Source organism: Echeneis naucrates, chromosome 19 (genome assembly GCF_900963305.1).
Source record: "Echeneis naucrates chromosome 19, fEcheNa1.1, whole genome shotgun sequence".
NCBI lineage: Eukaryota > Metazoa > Chordata > Actinopteri > Carangiformes > Echeneidae > Echeneis > Echeneis naucrates.
In genome coordinates, this window is record NC_042529.1 from 2,998,858 (window position 1) to 3,024,296 (window position 25,439).

The window sequence follows — 25,439 nt, forward strand, 5'->3', positions numbered from 1 at the left end:
GTTTTTTTTTTTGTTTTTTTTTTGCCTTCTGATTGCCATCTGATATGCTGTTTTATGTGGAGATAATTTAGTGCCAGGGGATGTGGATCTGCATGTAATTACATGCAGTCCTTTTATTATAAATTAGCACTTGGTTCTTATTAGATGGGAGGAGACAAAGACGAAAAAGTGTCCTTGTTTTTAGTTTACTCAGCATTTAAATGCGATTGCTAAAACTTTTAGCAGTTAGCCAACATTGGCACCTGGTTTGTTGATACAGTTGTGCAGGATAGTCGGTAAAAAAAGGCCGTGGTGGAAGTTAGAGGGAATTGTCTGGACACCAGCCTCCATGCTCCTCTAATGTGTAATTACACAATTGTGCCTGAATTTGGGTTTTATCAGATTTAACGGCTAAACGGCAATCTGATCATTAATCCGTATGGAGCGTCCCCGAGGGCCGAATTAAATTTGGCTCTTTCAGGATCTCTCTGTCAAATGTAAGCGGGAAAAAGTCTGGAGATTTGGCTCTGTTTGTCTGTGCAGTTAGAGCTGCTTCGTTCTGCTGGCGGACTTCAGGCATGTGTGTGTCTGTGTGCATTTGTTGGGGCAATCCACTCATCTTAAACTGTTTTTCTTTGAGTCCCGGGAGAATGCATAATGAATTTGTGACTAAGACTTGCCTCAGTGCCAAAATGAGATATTAATAAAATCTTTTATTTTTAAATATAATTTAACTGGCAGTGGGTCCTTTTGTTAGTAAGGAGGTGGGCCGTCACTTTGAGAAGCCCATCTCATTTCCTGGGGGCGGCAAGGTTGATTCAAGGTTAAACAGTTTGTGGCTAACTATTGATTTAATTACAAATAATTAGTTGATTCATACGTCTCTGTCCCCTTTGTGTCTCCCACACCTCTTAACCTCTCCTTGTCCTTATCTTTGTCTTTTCTTATCTCCTCCACCTTCCAGGCTATTTACAGCTGTTTCAATGGAGTGGAGGATCCTGGTCGTTCATCTGGTTTGGCCAAACCTGACCTGACCTCCAATTATGCTCAAGCTAACATGCTGAAGATGCTTCGCACTGCCAAGGACCTGGTTTCCACCGCCAATGTCGAGAGCTCCCTGGACAACGCCACCAAAACCATAGAGCACCTGAGCCGTCACGGCGGCAGCTTGCCTGTGCGTGTCCCGCAGGTCACCATGGAGGCAGCTCCTGGAGGATTCGCTTACATCGCAGAGAATCACGCCTCCCTCCCTCAGCGCTCCCTGACCCCGCCTCTGTCTGCTGTCACTTCTCTGAAGCATCAGAGGGGCGTGACCAGGCCCACGCCGCTCCGCTACACGCTCCCAACTCGCTCTGTCTCGTGTCTGTATGACCGTCCCCTTCCTGTGTCCAGCCTCAGCAGCCCTCACCTGGCCGTGGGCGAGCCGCTCCCGCATCAGCACCCGCACCACTACCAGACCACGGGCAGACTCTACGTCGACACTCATCCTCACTCGCCCTTCATCCCTTACGCTGATCTCCAGCTGCCTGACATCTACACCTCCCATCCCGTCTCCTCGCCTCAGAACCATTACGTCCAAGATGGCTTCTCCCGTCGAAAACGGAGGTCCAAGAGTTTCCAGTGCGAGGAGGGGGATGTGGAGAGGAGGAAACACAGGGATCACGACAAGAGCGACAAAAGTCCCATCCGTCTGAGCGAGCTGAAAGCCAACCACCTCCAAGAAAACCACATCTCCACGCCCAGCGTTGACAGCATGTACTCAGAGGAGAGCATGGGTCCTCGGGTGGAGAACTACAGCTCCTGGCCGCCAGAAGACCTGGTGAGAGGGAGACGCAGGCACCGCCGCCCTTCTTTCCTTAAAGCGACATGGGGCATCGAGCAGAACCGCCAGCTTGATGAATCCCAGTCCTCCTTGTCCAGCCAGTCGCCTTCCACCTTACCAGATCTGTTCCCGTGCATTCTTACACCAACCACACCCGCCAAGGCCTACAACCCCGCTCACCTCCGAAACAACCTGTGCCTCCCACGGAACCAGGCCTACCTCCACATAAGGGAGGACCAGAGGAGGCCCAATGGGCGCAAGGGCCAGAGGCTACGCTACTCCCACTCCACCCACCTCCCAACATATGGAGAAGCAGTGCGACACGGGACTGGGATCGGGCGGGGGATGGTGCGGAGAGCCACCAGCTTGCTCAGCAGACAGTACGCCCACTACCTGAACTCATACCCAGGACTGCCCCTCTACCACGGCCCGCTGGACCTGCAGCACCACAGCCAGACCTCCAGCGGCCACCCGAGCCCCAGTCCAGTGTGCCAGCTGCTGGCCTGTGGTGGCGGGCGATGCGGGGGCCAGCGGGCGCTGCTGTTCCAGGACAGTGTGTACGGGGCTTACGGGGTCTATCAGGGATCCCAGACTGGATCAGAGGCCCAGACATGTCAGGGAGCAGTGGGCCAGCCTTCCGGGGGCCCCTGTGTGCTTCGTCCCTGGCGACGGGTGTCCAGTCTGGAGTCCGAGGTCTGATGGGAAATCAAGAGGACCTCCCGTGATGGACACAACCTGAAAGCATGACCACTGTAGAGAGGGTGTATTGGTGAGAATTCTGAAATGGAGTTGTGACTTGGAAGTAAGTGTTCATTTTCTGTGTGACTTCTTGTGGTGGAAAGCAGAAGTTTGGGTCTGCAGACTTTTAGTACTCACATGACGTATGCTACGGTAAGATAAGGAAACTGCACTGTTAGCGATTTGTCCTGAAGAAAGCTGCAGAAAGCTGGAGTTGGCAGGTTTCACTCGCTGCTTTCCTACGACAACGCTTGTGTGTTTTTCTGTGCTTTAATGTGCACTAAGATTTACAACAGTCCCACGGTGTTGGCGCATGGTTAAACTATAACCAGAGTTTTCATGCTGTGTGTGTGTGTGTGTGTGTGTGTGTGTGTGTGTGCGTGTGTGTGCGTGTCGTGTATATTTTATCGTGGATTGGTTGGGATTCAGTTTTGGGTGTTGTCGGGTAGATGAACTGTTTACAGCTGGGGGGAACAGCAGAGGAACAACAACGGATTGTCTGTTTGAATACAGCCACCAAAAAACAAGCAGCTACTGTAGCAAGCTTTGCGAAGAGGAAGCTGTCACGTGCAGCGAGGTTCAGAAAGTCTGAGACCGCTTTGCCCTCAAACTTCAGGACCCCGCTGTATGTGTGAAGAGTTTAATTCCAAAATGAAACATGAAATCTTAGACACGTTTTCACTCCGGACTGAGACGAGCAGCAGTTTTCTAGACACAATCATTTTGAGACATCTGTTAATGAATTTCAGGTAACTTCATGAAGTGTTTTTAATGTTTTGGAGCTAAACTCTTTGTCTTCATTTAGCAATGAGCTTAGAGGAAGAGCAGAGACTTTTGCAAAAGCCGTCCATATGAACACAACATGATGAAAGTATTGGGACAGCATTGACCAGCACTAGGTGTCTTAAACCTTGGACTCTTGTTGACCTCACTGGGTCTCAGCTCGAGGCTACAGTACAGCACAACATCACACAGGGCCTCACAATAAATAAATTCTGTACTCCAAGTTATATATCGATATAGACAAAATGTGTTATTTGAGGCTGGTTAGTGTCATATTCATGTATTCTACATATGATAGAAATTTATAATCACCCTTAAAATTTTCTAAGTACACTTCCGGCACATTCTGGTTCATTTATTTATTTGATAATTTTTTCTTTTTGTAAAGCTGTGGCTGATTTAATGGACTATTTGTTATTATTACTGTATTAAATCCATCAGTTGGCCTATATTAAGATTTTCATCACACTCTCTTTTCCACTCTTTTATATTCCCTCATCACCCCTTCTTTTATTTCCCTTTCCCTCTAACTGTTTAATGATCAAATTTAAATGAGGTAATTGAAAGCTATTCTAGTATCTATATTACCCAGCTCCCTCACCCTGCAATTAATCACTTAGACCAATTAAAGAGCCTTTTTGGATGAACATGTGTGTGTCTTCTTTGGGGAGTCTCAGGGTGCATGCATGCTTTCTACGTGGAACAAGAAGTGGAGAAATGATTGCTTATTGTTAGTCACTGCCTTGTAAGAGTTAGTTGATTATATTGGTGCACAGTCTGCCGTTAGCTTAGCTTAGCCTGAAAAAGGAAAACTGGCACCCTTGAAAGTGTCTTTGATTGTCATCATTAAATTGGCAATGTTTCTCTTGACAAATAAGCACATTTCCCAAAATGTTGAACTTTGAAGGTGGAAGCACAGAGAGAGGAGGAGGAAGACGATCCGGTCGTTGATCAAAGCTCAGATCTTGTCATATGGAGGTCATTCATCTGCTGCAGCATCCTGGAGGAATATCGTTCTGGTGCTTGTGTCACATGTCAGCTGGTGACTGACACAAATACGCTGCAGAAGAGAGACGCGCCGAATGGCAGCGATGCTCTTCTGTTACTTCGGATCCGCCGTCAAACTTTTGAACTTCTGATAAGGTTTCTGGTGCGACGCCGCTTAAGATTTTCAATTCAACGCTCACCTGAAGCAAGTTCGGGTGAAGATAAGCTACTCCGGCCCAAGGTGACCTGTTGCCACGGCAATTACTCTCTTGCCTTCTCTGTGCTGTTGTCATGACGAGATAAGACTCCATTCAGCAGGCCAGATGAGTAATGTTGCGGAGTCCGAACATCGAGGGCTTTGATTTTTCCATTACTCTTGGCTTTGTTACTGGGGCATTGCCTTAAATTGCTCCATAATATTGATTTAATCCCCTGCTCTGCCACTGATCCCATATTTTTAGAGTTCAAGGTAATTGGACTTCTTTTCATCCCCAAAGAGCAGAAAGGGGCTCAGCATGACATGATGATTATGCAATTGAGACGTGCTTGTTGGCCCAAACACAAAGCCTGGATTTACAGAGGGAAGGGGGATTTATATTTGTACAAATATGTGATTGTATTGGATGGAAGGAAGGAAAGTATACAGTAGTAACACAGGGCCATCTGTGTTACAAAGCAATTTTTCATCAAGTTAAATGGGTCATCGTTATTGACGTTTTCAGGTTCTGGAGCAAATCCACTGAAGAGAGCTCAAATGAAAACCTTCTTATTTTTAGAGACGCGCGACTAAAAATGAAAAACTCAAAAGGTGAAAAGAGCAAATGAAAATTATATTAAAGGAGCTACGCAAAAGTTTTGCACTTACTTCATAGCCAACATTGGCACTAACAAGTGTTAATGAGAAAAAAAAAAAAACCCAAACATCACACGTGCAGCATCAAACTTATTTCTTCTACTGATAAAGAAGCTCCAAAGATATTAAAAATTGCTTGTTTCTTAAACACACCGATCGCTGAAGCTCTCGGAAAGCCTGGTACATAAACAACTGCTGTGTAGCGATTGCAAAGTGAATAAATAGCACCTTAAAATTCATCAAATCTTTTCTAAAAAAGACGCTTAAAGCACCTAATTTCCTCGTATACGCTCACAGTCTGTGGAGGGTGATAGCTTCTGTTTGAAAAGACACTGTCTTTAACCACCTGTTGAATTTTGGAGGAGTTGGCTCTTTCGAGCACTTTAATTAGCCAACTAATTAACCATTGAGCATCGAGGCTTGTCTTTGCACTCTGCAGACTGAAGGAATTTATTGAACTTTTTACTTGCAACAACTTCTATAAGGAGGGATCCTCTAAAACCGGGTGAGGAACCGCAATGGGCTGAATGAGACAGAGGAGGCTGAGCCTTTGGGATGTTGGGTATAGTTTTTTTCATTTTCATGCTGGTAAATGCATAATCCAGGTGGCTGATGGAAGAGGATGCTATTCAGAGTGGCATTCATGGACTATTCATTTCACCCCTCCATTACACACTAATCGTCCAGAAGAGCTTCTTTCTCCATGTGGATGCAGGAGGGATGAGGAAGTCATTCATTTCAGCAGCCATCAGACTAAACAGCCTCTCCACCTCAGGGCCAGCTGGGGATCCGTGTCCAAGTATCACATTTAACTATTTACATCTGCCCAAAAACACCTTTATTTTATCTTTTCTTGCTGTTTTGTGTGCAGCTGGTTGATGTGTGACGGTCGTCAGCTGATGCGGTTCACCTGGACCTTCTGAGCTATAAAGACTGGCCCATCCTTTGGATGGATGGACGGACGGATGCTGCCATCTGTTCACTGTTACCTCCACACTCCAAGCAGGGCATTTATTATAGTCCTTGGTGTAACTATACCTCTTCTTGTCGTTCTCTGAGCCAGGATGCGACGGTCTTGACTCCTGGTTGTGTTTTCCATTAATGATCAAACATATGGAAGTCTGAGCCCTCTGTGTCTTTGTTTTTTCCAGCCTTCTTTTTGACTTAAAGATAAATCCCAAACACGCAGCTGGTAGTTTGGATTCCATTGGGTATATAGTTTCACATTTCTTATTCAGTGTTGTAATGACAAACACAATGATGGGAATTAACTGCAGTCACCAACTGCATGGATGCCCAGACGGATCACAGTGTGTGTGTGTGTGTGTGTCTACATGTGTGTGTATAGAGGTTGCATCAGGATTGATGAAGGGGCCTGTCCAGCCAAATGATGAAAGATGTGCGTTGTGCATACAAAAACATCAATGGAGCACCTGTGACTGGCTGCAGACGCACACAGAGACACTTTGCCAGCAGAACTCGCACTCATACACACATAAAAACACGTACACATCATCGTTCTCTAACTCAGATTAACCTGAGGGAGGAGGGAAGAGATGAGGAACAATTATGTGTCTTCAGCAGCACGGGGATTTAATATTCCTGTCAGGACACAGGAGTCTATAAGGACCTCCCTCAAAGCCCCAACATTATTCCTTTATTTGCTCAGGCACACATCACATCATAATTTTCCACCATGGACATTCAACTCTTTTATCCCTCTGCTTCTGTTTAAATTCTAAATAACGTCAAGAGCTGCAAACTCCAAGTTGTTGTTGTTGTTGTTTTTTTCAAGCACACAGATGCTGTTTGTGTGTATACAGAACAACACGCAGCAACCTTGACGGGGTCGTTGGCCACGATGTCTGGAGACACCAGTGGGCCAGAGTCGGGTCTCCTCACACCTCATGCCTGCGAATAAATTGCTTCACGTATCGCAGCCACAGCTCCAGATGCTACGAGTCACCTTGAGACAAGAGACCGCCCTCCTCAATAGGTGACGGGGAGGGTAGGGAGACATCTAACGAATAAACAAAAAAAGTGGGACAACCTCAGAAAGCGGAGCAATATTTTGGGACAAAGGTGGAGAGCGTTTGTAAAGGGGAGGATGGAGCAGACAAACAAGACAGTGAAGGAGGAAAGCAGAAAGGAGTCATATGAGCACAGCTGATATGAGAACAGGTGGGAAACGAGCAGGAGAGCAGAGGGAGGGACGGGCCGATTTATTTCTGTGTCTGACAGAGGAAGGATTATAATCTGAATGGCAGAACGAGGAAAAGATTGAAGGGGGAGGGGGGGCAGAAATCCTCACCAGCGTCTCAAACGAATCCCTGCACATGTCTTTCATTTCCAAATTCTAATGTAGCGGCGATAGCCTGAATAAAAGAAACCCAGAAACAGCATCGTTATTATTTCACTGACGCATGCAGGACGGTGGCGTAAATGACAGTTTGCTGGTTGTTTTGACTTCCGTGCTCACATGAGCGAATATCATCAAAGCAGGACGGCGTTTGGAGTGTGACAGCTGTCTGCGCACACGAGGACGTGTTTTATGGTGCTGCAGCACGCAGTTAAACTTTGAATTTGAGAATCTGTTGTGTGCTTCCGTGTTTGTGTGTCTGTGCAGCAGCTCCTCGCGTACCTCTGAAGAGACGATTGGATCTGCCAGCCAGCAGGAACGTTAATTACTTCAGCAATCTTCAGGCTCACTTCACACAATCACTCCCATCTCTGGGAAGGGAATGAGCTCGGCCGTTCAGGAAGCCCGGATCCGGACCGAGCCCCTGATTCGAATCTGCTTTGGAGGAAGAAGGAAATCAAACACGAAGAACAATGCAGACGGAGTCCAGAGCTTGTCTTCTACTCGAAGAGCTTTTTCTCTGTCCTTTTGAAAAAATGAAATTTAGTTCTCAACTTCCAAAAACAGCTGAGACAGTAAACGTTTTACCGCAAATCATCACGTCTGTGCGACATTGACGGGGAAATTTAAACAGAAGTTACTTAATGAGACAGATTGGATCTTAATTAACAAAAACCAGTGACCCTTCTTTCAGACAAACTGCAGACACCATCTTTTTATTTCTGCGTTTCTTTTTTTTTTATGCATTTTAACAATTTTTTAGCAAGTCGGCACTTTGGATGAGAGTTTCCTTGAAATCACATTTATGTTCCACTAACTAACGACAAAATATAAGCTTTTGCTTGAATGACATCTTGTAAAGACACCTTTTCATTCTCAGTCAGTTTTAGTAATAATATGTATTACTTTTTTTCTTTAATATCTCAGAGCAGATTCAGAACTATAAAACTTATTTTGGTTGTGTTAAAACACATCAACATTACCAGCTCTTTTTTTATCTCCATCTTTGGTCTCCACTCAGAGAAACATGAGGCTCTTTATCTGTGTGCTGTTTGGTGCTGAGCAGGTAGAAAACAGCTGACTGTTGTTGCTGAAAGTCGCTCGATATGCACGACCTCTGACCTCAGAACAGTGACATCGCCGCTGATGCGTGAAATCATCGTAAAGCCCTTCGGAGATGAGAGGCAACACAAGTACTGACTGACCTTGCTGTCTTGCTGTCTTTGCTCGCAGCTGTTCTGCATTTTAAAAATATGAATGACTTCACGTGCATTTACCAAAGTGTCAAAGTTCCCCTAACCAAAACGCTCGTTCGCTTCGGCCTAAACTTTCCATTCAGGGCTGAGTCTGCTGTTTCACAGATGTCCATCCATCCAGCAAAAATGTCTCCCGTCCTCAAAAAGGAGCTTGTGCTCATAATCCAGGCGCTGATTAGGTTTCTTTGCTTTGCTCATTTCTTGGTAGTATGAAAATGTAATTTCAGGTGAATGGTAACATGTTTTAACGTCTGACGCCATGTGTGGTGTTTTTTGTTTGTTTTCCCCCTCAGCTTCTTATTGATCAGCTTGATTTTTCATCCCTCCCGAAGTGTCACCGATCTCTATTAGAGCAGAGGCTCCAATCCTGAGGCGCACCGGTTTCTCAATGAGTTTTTTCGGGCAGCAATTTTGGTGCGGCACATCCAGGTCTGGGTTGTGCGTTCACAGCCTATATATCATCAGTCTGAGGATGGAGCCGTACAAAGAAACGCAGAGGACCAGCAAGAGTCCTCTGTGCTCTGCTCCACCTCGTCTGGAAAATAAATCAGCTCCCATGGAAAAACTCGATTTTGCCGTGGAAAGAAACCGTCAGGCATCAGATGAAAGCCGCAGCTGTGATCGCCTGGCGTCAGCCCGTTGACGTCCTGCGAACAAAACTATGAAGCGCGCGCTGTCGTCTTTCGTATTGTCCTTCCAAGGTGACAGCTCCGGGGGTGTTGTTGGCAACGATTTGCTTCGGCAAATTAAGAAAAGCCCTCGACGAGCCGCCGAAGAACCGGGCCGCACTCGCTCCCTCACATGCCACATCATCGCAGAGTGTGAACAGACATCTTCCAGTCTGCCAACAAGAAGCACATTCACACACTGACACGCTGCAGGCTCCAGAAGCCAAGACCATGAACCTCTAATTAACCGCTCCCACCCGTCTGACCCAGTAGCCAAGAGCGGGCTTATTATCAGCCAGATCTTTACCCTTCCGAGTCTTTTCGCGTTCTTCTGAAATGAGGTTCAGGCCTCTGCTATCCTGGAGGAGAGCTGCCAAATGAGAAGAGAAGGGAGGAAGATATTAGTTAGGATGTTATTAATGGAGACCTGACGTTGACCCCCTTTTTTTTTTCTCTGTTGGAGATGGGACAGTTTTTTTTTTGTGTGTGTGGTTTTTTTTTTTAAACCTTTTAAGCATCAGTTAGCAGATTAAACTAAAATGTTATGTTTTTCTAGACTGACTTTTGGGCTGTAAAGCCAAAAAGAGTGATATCAAAGACTAAAGTGTTGTGTGATATTTACTCCAGACAAAATGATTATGGCATCTGGAGATGACCTTTGAAAACCACCGAGTCTTTTCTGGATCAGATGTGGGCTGCTGGAGGGAAAGTGGCCAATCGGACTTCGACTCCTCCTGAATATTAAAAGTGTGCAATAAGTGCATGGTGAAGTGTTTGCAGACCAGAACATCTATCGGACTTCAGCCAGAACAACAAAAGAAGGAGGAAAAAAAAAAAGGTGCGGGAGGACAAAAGATGTATGATGCATCCTGAGTTGAGCAAAATCCATTTAAGTTTGCACCCCCGAGGAAATCAGTGAGGAAGCAGCGACTATTAGAAATTTGGAACAATGATTCTGACCCAGCGGCTACAGGGACACGGAAACCTTCAGCACGACCACAAACAATGTCTGTCAGCACTCAGATGCTCTGTATTCGGGACAGAAATTATTTTATTTGGCATCGGGCAATAACTGGCAGGCGAAATTTGTAGGATTGTTTTGTAGGTCAAATGACAGCGACTCGTCTTCGCCAGCTAATGTCAACTCGACTTGTGTGATTCTCTATGACAAATATTCAGCAGACATTTTGTCCTTTAATGCTCCAGACATGATTGATCTGACTGATGTGGGGTTTTTTTTAACTATAATATCATGTTTGACCCCAATTTGATGTTGATGAGGCTGAATTAGTGAAAGGAGTAGCAGATTTACTTTTAACGCTTTGAGATTTTCAGATTTTAAGGTTTTAAAAAAATGTCTACACATTCAGAATCAGCTCGACCTCCGGTGGAAAAACAGAAAGCTGAAATTAGTTGTTTTCTTATTTTATTCATGAAGACACGCTTCCTGAGCAGCTGGTCAAATCATGACACACAATTTAAAGTAGTCTCATTTCAGGAACATTAGAAGGGAGAGGTTATGATTTACAGGCCAGCTGTTGACACTCACTTTGTAACTGCTCTTTATGTGGTTTTCTGCTAACTGAGTGAGTGAAGTTCACTTCGTGGGTAAAGCCAAGCGCTGACAGATTTAGTTTTCACAATTCAAGCTGAGCTGTGATAATAAACCGGAAAAAAACAAAAACATTCATTTAACTGGTTTGTCACCACAAATTTCAAATGTTTAAACTTTAGATTGGTTAGTTTAATTGACTTCTATATTTATCTGATTGCCAGAACCTTTCTTTGCATATTATGGTTCAGCGAAGGGATCAGATCGGCGGCTCAGATTGAAGGCCTTCTCGTACTTTCAAACTTCTTAGTTTGTCACCTTACAGCTTCCCTAATGTGTTGCTTTGTCACATCAACTCTGAAAGTGTTAAAAAGTCTCCACAAAGATAAAGAAATGCCTAAATATTCTGGGTTTCAAAGCTCTCTTGTCACTTCAGATGTCAAATGTAAATAATGTAAAATTAGCCAGAAGCCCTTGATGGTCAATATGCACCTCAAGCTGAAAAGCAAAGAAAGACTCTCGTTTGAGGGAAGACAGTACGAAGAGAAACTCTTGGTGTCATTGGTTGTCCCTCTTTTTCATTCACTGACACCTAAAAGGGGATTCAGGATTAATATCTATATCTTACATATTCTGTTTATTTATCTACACTGCCGAGAGTCAGCTGATAATGCAAAGAGAGAGCTATCAGTTCAGAGGTGATAAGCTTGTGGAAGGTCATGTCTGACAAGTGTGTGTGTGTGTGTGTGTGTGTGTGTGTGTGTGTGTGTGTGTGTGTGTGTGTGTGCGTGTGTGTGCGTGTGTGTGTGTGTGTGCGTGTGTGTGTGCGAGCCGGAGAAATCAGTGTTGAGCAGGTGAATGAAGCACTTTAGAGAGATGATAAGATGGGAGTAGTTTATCAGTTTATCTGAGTCAGCACGAACGAACCACCTCTGACAACGCAGATAATACCAGCGTGTGTGTCTGTGTGTGACTGGGAAGATAGCATCCTCACTTTTAAGAGACAAGACCAGTTTCATCAGAGTGAGTTTCCGGCCTGCGACACAGAGTCACTGAATAACGTCTCATCCACCTGCTAAAGCAGGTCAGTTTGATTTAGACTAATCCTGTTAAATCTGAAAACGCAGTCCGCACTTGTACCCTCAGATCACGTACTCATAGATAATAAAAAGAGGGCTGAACACAAAAAGATATTCCAGATATTTGTGGTGTTGCATGATAAAGGGAGAAGCAAAGCTGGAGGGCGGAGTTGAGTCTGTAACAAAGACGTGGCGTGACTGTGAATGTTAGCTGTCTTCTTTAAGACAAAGCTGAAGTATTAAAGCGTACATTGATGTGACTGAGTGATCGGAGGACATAAATTGGACTTATTTCGTCCTCCAACGCCACGACTGCAGGTTCAGCTGCAGAACCGGGCAGCTCAGTTTGCAGAGCAGACTGTCCAGAGAGTCGCTGCACACGTTTGATTGGCTCAGCAGCAGACGTCGAATCGAATGACCCCGATTCTGTTTGGCTGGAGCCGCCGCTCTGCCAACACAGGGGACTCATCGGACTGAATGGGGGGGGGTGAAGTGGAATCTCATATTTTCACTGATCCCAAAAGGTGCGCTTTTTTTTTTTTTTGTATATGAGTAAGATATAAATGGACCAATCATAAAAACTACAAAACTACAAAACTACACAACTTGCAGTAACAGGAGATTATCTCCGGCTCACTGAGAGAGACAGCTACTGAAGTAATTTTGTCTCTTTGTCTCTCCTGGTTAGACTTTAATCCCTCTCCCTCCCCAACACACACATGCATGAAGGCCTCCGCTCTTCTTTTTGCACCCGCGTCCGCCTGCTTAGTTTCCGCTCTCCGTCCAGCTGAGCCCATTCTCTTAGAGAGGAGAGAACATTGCGTTTTCTGATCACTCACCCCGAGTCATCAGGCGCCAAGCGGAGGATCTGAGGCCCGTCGTACCCGTCAGCTCACGGGGAGAGAGATTACCATCAGGCAGAGATCAAACCAGAAAGGGAAGTAAGAAATAATTGAAAGAAGAAGAGAAAGTGACAAAAGGAGAGGCGAGAGGAGGAGGCTGAGACAGATGTGGACACTCGGTCAGTTCTCCCTGAAGTGCTGACAGATGATGACCCCGTCGAATGCTGCACACTCACCAACCGTTTTATATCACCAACGTGTGTATCTGTTCACTGTTGTGTGTGTATGTGTGTGTGTAGATGTGCTGGGGCACTCTCTCTGCACTGTCCAATCAGACACGCTTCATTACTTTCTTTGTGTGCGTTTTAATCTGCTCACGCCTGAATAACCACCAGTCAGTGATCCGTGTGCAAAAAAAAAAAAAAAAAAAGCAGGCTCAGCCCCCGCAGAGCCGAGCGGTGGACTCCATATTCATTTATTCGTTTTTACCTGTCCGCTGACTGCTCACCTGATACAACAACACACTGATAAGACCCACAACAGGAGATGGAGGCAGATGGACGAGAGACAAAGAGATGAAATTAGTCGACAGAAAGAAGAAACAGACAGCGAACGAAAGGGGCAAAGTTCAAATAGGATTGATACAGAACTGCTGATTGACTGCTGAGTGAAGTCAAAGATGGAAATGTCTCCTATCAATTGACACCCAGAGAGCCCGGCCGCTCTTGTTTACTTATTTGTTCATGCTAATTTAATTTCTGATGAGTGAACCATTTGCTTTGCTGTGCTCAAATAAAGCCTGATGCATTCATCTGCCACTGTCACAGTCAGGGAGTAATTACTGTGCAGCATTTAATGCTCTTAAATTCTCCATAATTGCATTATCAACTGCTGGCGTGTCTGTGTCTGCCTTAAAAGGAAGCTTCCTGATGAACTTCCTTTAATTCTTTGCAAGAAATCGACGTGATAGGAAAGAGAGTCCCAACATGAAGTATTATTGTATTGACATTTAAAACATATCAACATCCGATAGGTTTTTCCTGATTCCTGACTTTGCCCGTTTTGTAGGCTTTTGTTTTGGTTCTTCTTAAGAACAACTCGTATTTGAAAAACTTTTCTTAATTTTTCTAAAGCTGCATTTATTGCAGTGATTTATATTGAGTGACGAATAAATAAATAATTCCTCAATGATAATAAAAAAAATGCTCTAAAGGTCCCTGAAAACCTCCCAAAGCTGACCGCTGTCAGTTTTATTTGACATTCCTGCTGCAACAGGTTAATCATCAATTCAGATTTTTAAAGTCAAATCATCGTCGAAGAAGAAACGTTAAAGATTGAATTTGCTAAAACACGAGCCTGCTGCTGAAACAGGGGCAGAGCGTGTAGATGGGAGAGGTAATGAATATCTCTTCGAAGTTTGTAGACTGTCGGTGTGAGTCCCAAACCTACTTAAATGACTTCACGCTCTACATCCTTCCCCATCTCTTGTGCCAAGCAACCTCGCGGACAAAAAAAAAAAAAAAAAAAAAAAAAAAAAGGTCCATGCAATAAGCTAGAAAATGAAAGTCAAACTAAATCTGCCTGCCGGAGGTGTCCGTTGATATACGTGAGCATTTCTGTTGTTGTCTGTGCTTTCTGGGGACACGTCTAATTGGAGACAAAGCTTGGTGTCCCCGTTTGGTCTTCACTGCAGCTGCATTTAGCTTCATGCACGGTGGCTTCTGTCTTAAGTCGGAAGGTTAAGGTTAGTAACTGGGGTTTGGGCTCAAACCTCCAGGGAGGAAGTCTGTGCTTTGAGAATATGCAGAATATAAAAGTGGTTTTGTATATGTGCGGGTCTGTTTGTGTGTTCTTGCATATCTAACCAACTGGGGACGCACACATCGATAGTGGACTGTTGTGGGGACGTTGTGAGGTCCGCAGTCTTTTTACGGTATTTGAATTTATTTCGATTTTGAAATATCTTCGACGCAGATTAGACCAGCGCGATGGAGCCGGCGCTCAGTTTTTAACCTTAACGTGTCTGTTACAAGTTAAAATTCGTTTTATTTCACTATAGCCAGATGACACATTTTGGCGTATGACTGCTGATTACCCTCGGGCTTCTTTTTAACGGGCCTTTAAGTCTGTGTGGCTTTGAAACTTGTGCTTTGACAAGTTCGGTTCAACACAATTCAACAGATCCGCTTTGTATTAATGGCGATAAACATATCTGAGTAATTGCCTCTAAAAATAATCAACCTTTTGAAGTCTTTTGACCCTGACGGCTCCCTCTGCTTTAAAAGCGCCGTCTGCCTCCGCTGAGTGTTTCACACAAAATACCTTCCATGTCTTTCTGCTTGAAGAATCCACACTCAGGTCTGCGCGGCCCCTGAAGGGCCACATAGTGTGTGTGTGTGCAGGCAATCAGGGGGGTCTGATGTTAAGTCTTGAGTCGATCTCTCGTCCGTCTTCCAGTGTCTGCTCTCTGAAATCCCTGATGTGAGAGAGAGAGAGAGAGAAAAAAGGAAAGGCAGCACATTTTTCACCCACAGAGTTAAATCACACCAATGCTAACAGACTCATACTATAAAAAGTATGTTTGAATACATGAACTGCTCAGGAAGTGTGTGTGAGAACTGTAATGTTCCCGCTGCTTGCTAATGTTCCTTTCCTCTGGGCAGGCCCAGACTAATGGTACTCCGACTCACCTCGTCGGTCCAGAAATTACAGCTCTCTCTTTCTCTCTCGGCCCTTTTTCCACCCTGCGGGTCTGAAATGAACGGCACGTTAATGGGAATATGACTCGTCCATCTCTTTGTCTTTCTCCTCTGTTCACCGTCGTTCTCTCACTTCCTGAAATGGTCAGCTGAACACGCACACTTAGATCACTGGAATCACAACGAGAGAATACTTTCAAGTAATGCAGCTCCTATTGATGGAGAATATTATTAAAATGCTTCAGAAAAAAAAAGATAAATACTGAAAGTTTAGATATTAGATTTCACACCACAGTTGGCACGAAAGACCTCTAAAATTCTCAAAAGTTATAAATAACTGGTCAGTAACTTCATTGTTATTTTTCCTGAGTAGTTGCCGGACTGGGACTTGTGCTTGCTGAAATGTTGTGTTGTGGTAACAGATGTAATACCAAACACAGCCAAGGATTACCAGCATTTGGCAGTCAAGATGTCGACACAGTCACACTTTTCTTTGTGAAAGTTGCATATCTGTGTTGTTTCTGGAAATAATTCCTGCCCGTGATCGTGACAGCCAGAGCTGCTGAGGGAAAGTCGTCGCAGTCAGCGGCGGGTTTATTTTATTCGCTGTGTTGAATTTGAGTTTAACAAACATGCCGGACATTTTGGAGAGTTTGAGATTGGGATGGGGAGAATGTGAAGACAAGTATGTGCTTCAAGGAAAGCCAGTTAAAATGAAAATAACATGCATGATTCACTGTTGCTCATTTTAACAGCACAGAAGATTTAATTTGGCCTAATTTGGCCTAATTTGTTCTTTCTTTTTTTTATCGTATCCATGGTGATCATAACAAAAGTACACTCATAACGAACAGAATGATAATAATGATTTAATCCTGGAGCCACGTGAGGGTCAGCAGAGACAGAATGAGTGCAGCAGCAGACTAAACGAACCCCACACAGCGCTGATCATTAGAAGGACAGTTCAACCTTGCACTTAGTGCTGCACCGTCATTATACAGTTATGTTGTCTGCGGACCACGTGGGGGGACCGAGGGGTTAGCAAGGACAAGTTCATGTGTGCTTAACTGTGTGTGTGTGTTGGACAGTGTTGCCGTACGAGCAGAGAGAATATGACATGTTGGTACTGTGCTGTGCAGAGAGGGGAGACTCGACCTTGGCTATTTTATCGAATTTCAGTTTTCATTACAGCGGCTGGAACATTTTCATGAACTCACTGTGGGACAGCTGCACTCCGTACAGTCCACGTGTGAAGTGACGATGCCGTGCACTAGAGCGTTGTTTGAGCTGGTTGTTGTGATTGTATTTAGGCATTATTGCAGACGCAGCAGTTGCTGGTTTAAGAGGAAACAACACTAAATAAAAGAGTTGTGTAACCTAATAGCTGCTAAACAAGACGGAGTTTAAAAGGAGTTGAGCCGGAGAGCAGAGCAGAGTGAAAGCTTCTGTGTTCAGAGACGTTGTTTAAAGCACCACAGAGGGTCAAACACATCTGTAACGTGTGGATGAGCTGCCACAGAGCAGCTCTACGGGGACGGCGGCTATGTTTGCAGGAAGAGGAGTTAGGCGAGATCAGAAGGCGATCACAGGCTGGCAGGGGAATGTGAGAACTGATGAGATAAAAAAAGGAGCCGAAGGGAGGAGGAGTGCTACTCAACAAATAGATCCCAAAAACGATACATGAAAAGACCAAACCTCGGCTGTGTCCTTATAGTTTAGAGAATTTAGATTTATAAGAAGTCACTCTTTAACAGTCACTGTGAGGTGAATTACAGGGATCGTCAGGAGGTGTTTTAGCCGGCGTCGTCATCATGCTGCTGTTTCAGGGAACAGAAACAGAAAAGTTAAGAATATATTTATATCAGAAGATGGTCCAGACCAAAAAGCAAAAAAGAGCTGATGATGTCTGTGGACAGCATGGCAGCAGAGTGGTTGGAGCTTCTGTTGGTGTTCCTCAGGGCCAAGTGACATCCGTAGGCTGTCGCTTTACTGAAGATGGGATACATAAATTTACCTATTTGGGTGTTTGCATACAAACACACAAATAACACCGTCTCCTCCAAGCAGAGAAACTGAGATGTGGCAGCTGCCTGGCTCTCGTGCTTGGCAGGTCTCCTTTCTTCGGGCCTGGTCACAGCCAAACCTTCACAAGCGCTGCCAGATATTAGAACTCAGAGCCCGATCGCACAACAGAAGCGATGTTTCAATGTGCACACAAACTCAAACACAAACACGCGGTGTGCAACAGTTGACACCGTCGCCTAGAGGCGAGAGAAACGGGCTCGTCACAGCTGGGATCGGGCCAGTTCAGGGCCACTCCAAGGAGAGGCTTAAACCAAAGACTCAATCAGAGCAGAAGGATTTACATTCAGACTCAGAGGAGCTCTTTTTTTGTATTTTGTTGTTGTATGGTCATGGTATAAAAACAAACTTTAGGCTCCTTTTGGCAGATTAAAAAACATAAATAACAAATTTTCAACTTTTCCAATCTAGTTTAAAAGACTTGCAGCTGATTCCCGAACAAATCGCACACTCAGTAATGAGGATTGCTGAGCAGTATCTCCTCTCCTTATTCTGGTGACCTCGTAAGTGTGACAGTCTATAAATACCTGCCCTGGCATTAACCTGTGTCACCGCCCCAAAACACAAAGTGACTCAACACACCACAGTCCTGGGGCAGAAGAGGACGCACACACACAGACACACACACACACACTGGCCTCTCACAGGTCGATGGAGCACCAGCCCTGTTCGGTTGTTGTGAACACAGAACAGGTGAAGCAGCCGACTGAATAAGAGATCCGTCTCAAATTTCTCCTGCACTCACACACACACACACACACACACACACAGCCCAAAATCTTCTCTGATTAAAATAGCTATCGTTTGTGCTATTTCTTTCTTTCTTTCTTTCTTTTTTAGCTCTGATTCAGACCCATGGTAGCTGCTTTAAAAGAGCAGGCAACTGGCTGTGGAGGAGCAGGAAGTTCACGAATCACTTCGTCTGCAAATGATAGAAAAAACAAGTGAAAAGTTTTAATCCGTGTGATTCCTGCACAAAATTTCTTGGAAATCCATCCAATCGTTGAGGGACTGAGGATAAAAGAGACAGGCTGACATTGCTGCCCTCGAAAAATAAAAATCTCTCCCTCGGGCTCTGACCCTCGACTCTCATACACACTCTCTGTTAGCAGCCGCTACTGAGTGTGACCCAAAAGCAATGAGGTCAAAATGGACGCAGCATGTCCGTCACACACCGTCTCTGCTGTCCCTGCAGAGGAATGGCTCCACAGACAGACATGGATGGGGATGAAGCAAATCTCTGTGTGTCCTCTTTGTCCTTTTACACGTGACACCACAAAGCGATAAATGTCAACTCCGAGATCAGACCCACTTTCCCCAATGACACAGCAAAACAGGAGCACGCTCACAAACTCACAGGAAGAGTGACATAAAAACAATCGCAGGATGATTGGACAGTCCAGGTCTGCTCCTCCCGAAGGACCAAACAACATCAATAAAGTCATCAAACATCATCTCATTGATGCGTATTCACCTACACACACATGCGTCTTCACAATCGATATCTAAAATGGCAAAAACACTTGTGCGGATGTGCAGTAAGCATCTAAAACCATCCATAAAGGAAAATAAGAGCTGATTCAAGTGTGGCCCTTTTGTGCTTTGGCCCAACAAACACAGTAACGTTACAACATTTGTTTCTAAAAAAATGTTTGTGCATGAAAATGACTTGCGAATCCGAGCGTCACGTCTCCAACTGAAATAAGAAAGGAAAACCACAGAAGTCATTCCTGGAGAGTTTGGAGAGCGGTTGCTTGCTTGCCATCATCAGCAACATTAATTTCACCTTTGCCACTGATTTTACAGCAATTTGAAGCAATCATTAGTCCGATTTTAGCATTTTGAACCGACAGTCTGTGTATTTAGCGGGTTTGGATCCTCCGTCTAAGTGAGCCCCCCTGCAGGTACTCCAGCTTCCTCCCCCAATCCGAAGACATGCACATCAGATTAATTGGTGCCCGTAGGCGCGACTGGATGTTTGTCTCGATACGTCTCCAAGGAGCCCCCCTCCCTTGCAAATAGCCATATTAATCCAACATGCGGACTCGTAGTCTATGCTTCTCTCTGATGTATTCTACTCTGCCCCAGCTCTCCCCCGGCACATGAACTTTGACCTGGTGCTCCCCGCAGGGCTGATGATGAGCCTTCTGCCAAGACAGGGAGAGGTGGGAGGGAAGATGAAGAAGCCAGTGGGGGCCGCACCTCCACAACTGGAGAGACCCTTCCATTGTTGCTGCATTCATGGTGAGTGAAACAGTAATTTATTTGGAGTCAAGTTTTTGTTTATTTTAAGCTGTGACACTGAAAAATCTATCGCTCCTCCGTAGCTAAAGGCCCAGTATCATATTAAAATGAACTTTTTACTGTGAGCTGCTGCTGGAAACAGGTCTGATGAAAGTTTTATTTAGGATTTAAAGCTAAAAATCGCAGAATCCAGAAGGTACCGGATGGCGGATGAGAAAATCGAAACCTGCAAGACGATAAAAATAAAAGTGCTTTATTAAAAGGAGCATTTTATATTCAATGTTATCAGGAGGATTTCTGCACTTTAACCTTCTTTATGGGGATCAGTGAAAAAGGGATGAATGAGCTGTTCGATGAGAGAAAGAGATCATTTCATTCACTAATTGTACCAATACACAAAAGCAGAGAAGATCAGGGGAACATTTTTTGTAAAATGAGTTTATTTTAATTTACTGTCTTTGTTGTCTTAGTTCTCAGTTTGTGAAACTAAGTTTGTGTATTCGATTTAAAACTCACACCATAGCAGAAAATATTGGATCTGAGAGAGCGCGGCTGAATCTTTATAATGCAAGCCCAAGTTTATTTACACTGAGGAGCTCAGGCCGTCAGTTTAAAACAAAGCTGAGGAGGAAATATGTCTCTGCCCCGTTATCTACGACACCTCTGCTGCCTCCATCCACACCGGCGTCTCCCAAACATCCATCAGACAAACAACCTCGTCGGACGCACACTGTAGGTCAGAGATTGACAGCGTAAGATGAGCCGTTGATCAAAGTGACAGATCTAAGTAGACGAAGGTAATACGGTAGTAGGTCATGAGCGCGCAGCCATCAAAGATGGTTTTTGCCACAAACGCACATCCGGCTGGCGCTTTTTGGTTGTTGTGCTGCTTTCAGTGCCATTTTTAGTCCAGTCTTTATAGTTGTGAAGAAGTTTTAGGACAAGTTATAATACGTCCTGTGAGCAGCACTTATTTTGTTGTAGAACATCAAACAATCGAAACACAACTGCTATCAGTTGATGTTTTTAAGGCCGGCTCCCTCCATATGGCTAATACACCACCGAAGGGCCTGATACTCCCACATAACATTGTTTGTACATGAATATTATAGATCTGACATATGCTTAAGACTGCACACAGGAATACAGTCTCACTGTGCCATTAATAATGAGCTGTTTTTGGAGATTTGCACCTGTCTCGGATGAGCTCAGAGGATTTCTTTAGAAACTTTTTCAGTTCTACTCCCAAGGACATGGATGCTTATTTTGTTATCATTAATATCCAAAACTTCATAGGAGTTACTCTTAATTTCTGCTTACTAAATAGATTTGTGTTATTTTTCTTCCTACTCATAACGCCCCAAATGTAGGAGATTAGTCCCAGAAACGCTGAATAATCGGTAAGATTTTCAATTTGGGTTTTGTGGATTTAAAAAAGGAGTTTATATACAATTTGTGACATGAAAAAAAAAAAGATGTACCTCCGATGGAAGATAATATTCAGACCAATAAAATTATCAACCCGCTTAGTAATCAGTACAAAATATGTTATTCCCCGCCATGGTCTTTGACTTAGATATAAATGTTTGAGGCGAAGCAACGCGTCTCTGTTTATGTAATGAGGAAGCAGTGCGTATGAATCATTTCCATCATTGCAGGTATTGCAGGTCTTTGCCTCAGGCTGCGCGCCGTGATTGATAACTCAGATGATTACACTTTGCCAGTGGGAGTGGGAGGAAGAGCAGGAGTGGTGTGGGGAGGAAGGGAGGAAAGGAAGGGACGTAATGACACTAATGATAATTACAGAATTACTAATACCTGAGTCTTCATCGAATTAGCTGTGCCCTTAGTCCTAGACATAGCAAGACGTCTGCTAATCCCCCCCCATCATCAAAAATACTCAGCGCAATTTCAATCTAGAGCTAATCAGAGGACTCTGGAAGTTTTAATTTACTTTGTTGTCTTTTGTCGACTTGAACATGAACATTAAACGAAGCAGACGAATTAACGGCAACATGAATAACAGATGTCGTCGTCCATCTCCCATAAGTCCTTGCATTTTGGGCCTTTTTTCATTTTTCTCTTCATTTAGCTGCTGTGAATATGTTTGTCTTCATGTGCGTTAAAGTCAACATTCGTTAGAGAGACACACGATCCTGGTGCTTACAATATGAAGCGAATGATTGATAATTTGTGGATAATGTCATTTTAATGATAATGTCACTTCATCACCTGCTGCTGGACTGTTTTCATACGGACCAAAAGGATGAGACAGTAAACCTTTTTTTATTCTATTTTTTATGTAGTACTTTCACAGCTGCACTGAAAACATATAAATTGGACGTTTTTAATGATAGTTTGGCTTTACTTTAAGAAGCATTGCGGTGTAGAGAGACTCTTATGATGCATAAATAAATAAATTAGCACCTAAATATAGTTAATGATGACCTCTTCCTGAATAATGTATGTTCCTGGGATATATCACTATTAATACAGCTGGTGTTTTTAGTCATCAATGAAGTCTCATCACATCTTGACCAATCGTAACAGCTTCCATCAGAATGTTTTTCTGGATTTGATGTTTTATTATTGATCTGAATCTATAAAGGAACTAGTGACTAAATTTATGAGGGGGAGTAAAAAGTACAGTGTTGAAGTAAAAGTACAACTAAAAATTATTCTGCTGCTCTTTGAATTTGTTGCTCCAGCTGCAGCATAAACAACGAAAGATAGATATTTAGAAAACATCCTCATGCAACATTATGCAAAACAAAATAGTCAACAGCCCGCCTTAAAAAAGAAATATTTTCCCTGAGTTTTGCCGCGTCATGTTGGCGGCCTCGCTCCCAGCAGCGTGCTAATGATCGGACGGCAGGCCTCGCGCTCCCAAACCGGAACAGACGGCGTTTGGCTGCACAGTTCAAGGCGATGCGAATGAAAGGGAGTCAGTGAAATGTGCTACCGTGTGAACCGTTGGAAAAGCAACGTGGTTTGTCTATCACCAAAGGTTGAACCTGCTCGCTCATGGAAACATTTACTGTCTGCAGGGCTGAACGCGTACCGAGGTCACACCCGTGCCACTTTGTATATATCCTCGTGTTTTTTGTGCGCGTTATGAGCTTCTTTTTGAGTTTTATCTGCTCTGAATCAGCTGCTGGCGCCTTCACGGACAGCCACCTGCCTGAGCTTGCTGTTGTTACGTGTTTGTGAGTGTCAAGTGAATGAGTCATTGCTACCTGATGAGAAAGTCTGTCAGTCACACTCCAGCAGCGACAGCCTGATAATCACCTCCCAATTATCCAGTCTGGGGCCAGAGAAGCCAACAAACACACACATGCACGCCCCCCAGCACACACAAAATACACACATATAACCATTTTGTGGTCTTAGTTTTTAGAGAGATCATTCCCCTTTTCTCCGGGGTCACCGGGCTGTTCAACCTTTGACCCTTCGGCTCTTCTTAATTTGCACTCCAGAGGTCAAACAAGCATAAAGGGTACAGCCAAGGCAGGAAACGCCTGCAGGTGCAACACTAATGGGTTTGCAAAACAGCCACTGCAGCGCGCCTTTTCAGTGAGCTAAATCAACGAGAATATTGCATTAATCCACCTACCTGTTTCAGAGAGGGACGGATACAGGCGGTAACTGATGGATATAAGAAGGGATTTAATGCAAAAATAACATACAGCTTGGATCACTTTATGAGTCAAAAATAGATTTCAGTTGAGAGTGCTTCTTTATTTTACAACCAGAGGCAGGCTCATTTGTTTGCAGCAAGAAGAGACGAGGCTTCACAAGAGAGCTGCTCTCAGGAAAGGAGGATGGAAATGAGAGTTGAGGAGCGAAGCTGAAGGGCACAGGGTGTGTGTGTCTGTGGGGGGGGGGTGGGGGGGGGCTTAACTGGACGGATGCAGAAGAGGATGACTGAGAGAAGGAAAGCCTTATTACAGGGAGGTGGAGAGCTGAGGTGAGCTGTGTTCGTACCACTACGTGCCAGAGTTGCTCCGACCAGTCCCTCTGTTTTGGCTGGCAGATGGGTTCTGTCGTGGCGCCGCCTGAAGGATGGCGTGCCATGCCGACACGCTCACTAGGAGCGCACACACACACACACACACACACACACACTGCTCTTTTGCAATTTCACTTCCTTTCTTGCCAGCATGGCCACAGCACTGACAGATTGAGAGCAAACAGGTAGACAGGCAATCAGCTCAGACACCTGAGAGCGCCCTAAGGACCCCCGCTCTCCCTGGCAGGAGGAAGGGACTGCTGGCGACGCTGCAAAACATCAATTAGGTGCTTCGGGAAAAAAAAAGAGAAAAGCGCCATTAAAACACCAATTAAAGAGCCATTATAAAATAATGAGGAGTCGTACCTGTTAGGTCTGAACCAACTCGCACGAACAGAGAGAGGAACGCAGGTTTATCTGACGGCCACACACAAAGTATCACACTCAGCCATGAAGGTTGCTGACAATGCACGCTGCCATGACAGAGGGTCAAGCTTTGCTCTACGCTCGGACCACTTGTTCTCGGTGGGTGGCAGGTAAAGATGACAAACCCATGAAGCGAATTTGACCGAAGATAAGCGTGAAAATAAAGCTCTCCGAGCGATGAAGGAGTGTTTCCTGCAGGTTGTTGATGGAGCGAGCTGCCACTTAAATATTTCCCTTTTCAGACATTAAAACACGGCAGACATCACAAGGACACTGCAAAGAATGGTTCATACACAGAAAATGTCACCTAATCACTTGAGTACGTGATTACTTCTCTATTTCTCTCCACCGACGTGGCCTCTCCAGACACTTTCCCAAGGCTCCTTGTGAATGTGTGCGACTATAGTCACGCTGTGTGATAGTGAAACAGCCAAAGACATACGGAGACAAGTGTCCTTCTGCTTGATATCTCAGCCTCCATCAGGACCAATCAATACAATCCCACAGAATTACTGTCACAACAGGATGAATTACCCGGCCGTGGAGCGAAGACGTGCACATACACACACGGCTTTATTATGTTTTTCAAAGCCTGCATAATGCATGTGCACTGTAGGGCTGTGTGTTCATTCAGCTGGAATCAAAGAAGCTATTTTATGACAAAAGAAACAGGAGGGCCATCGAAGGATGAGTCAGCTTTAATACAAATTGGATCGGACATTACAGTTTGTCCATCATCCCTGTCGGTAATAATAAAATGCTTCCCAGTTTTACTTCCCAGTAAAATACTGTTGATAAATCAATGACATTATATCACCAGATCTTACCAGTTACTCTGCTGAAAAGCTAATCACCCTCACCCATAGCATAGGCATAAATAAAGTCTAAAGAGACATTATTAAAGTGTGCCTTGGGGTTATTTGATGTGGGGTTATCGGCGGTAGTCGGTATTCACTGCACTAGATTTGATTTAAATTAGAGAGGCCAAGAAGAGGGTGTGAAGGAAAAACTAATTTAAAAGATGACTTTTAAAGAAGGAAGATGCTCATTCAAACAAACCA

General features: G+C 44.4%; 1 protein-coding gene across 1 annotated transcript in view; it reads left to right on the forward strand.

Moving 5' to 3' along the window:
• The window catches only part of LOC115059790 (glutamate receptor ionotropic, NMDA 2C-like), a 36,018-nt gene extending 32,094 nt beyond the window's left edge, over window positions 1-3,924 (forward strand). Inside the window, exon 16 of the mRNA XM_029527478.1 lies at window positions 944-3,924. Within this exon, the coding sequence (XP_029383338.1) occupies window positions 944-2,500 (1,557 nt within the window). The 3' untranslated portion in view covers window positions 2,501-3,924. The remainder of the gene's footprint in view (window positions 1-943) is intronic.
• The last annotated feature ends 21,515 nt before the right edge of the window (window positions 3,925-25,439 follow it).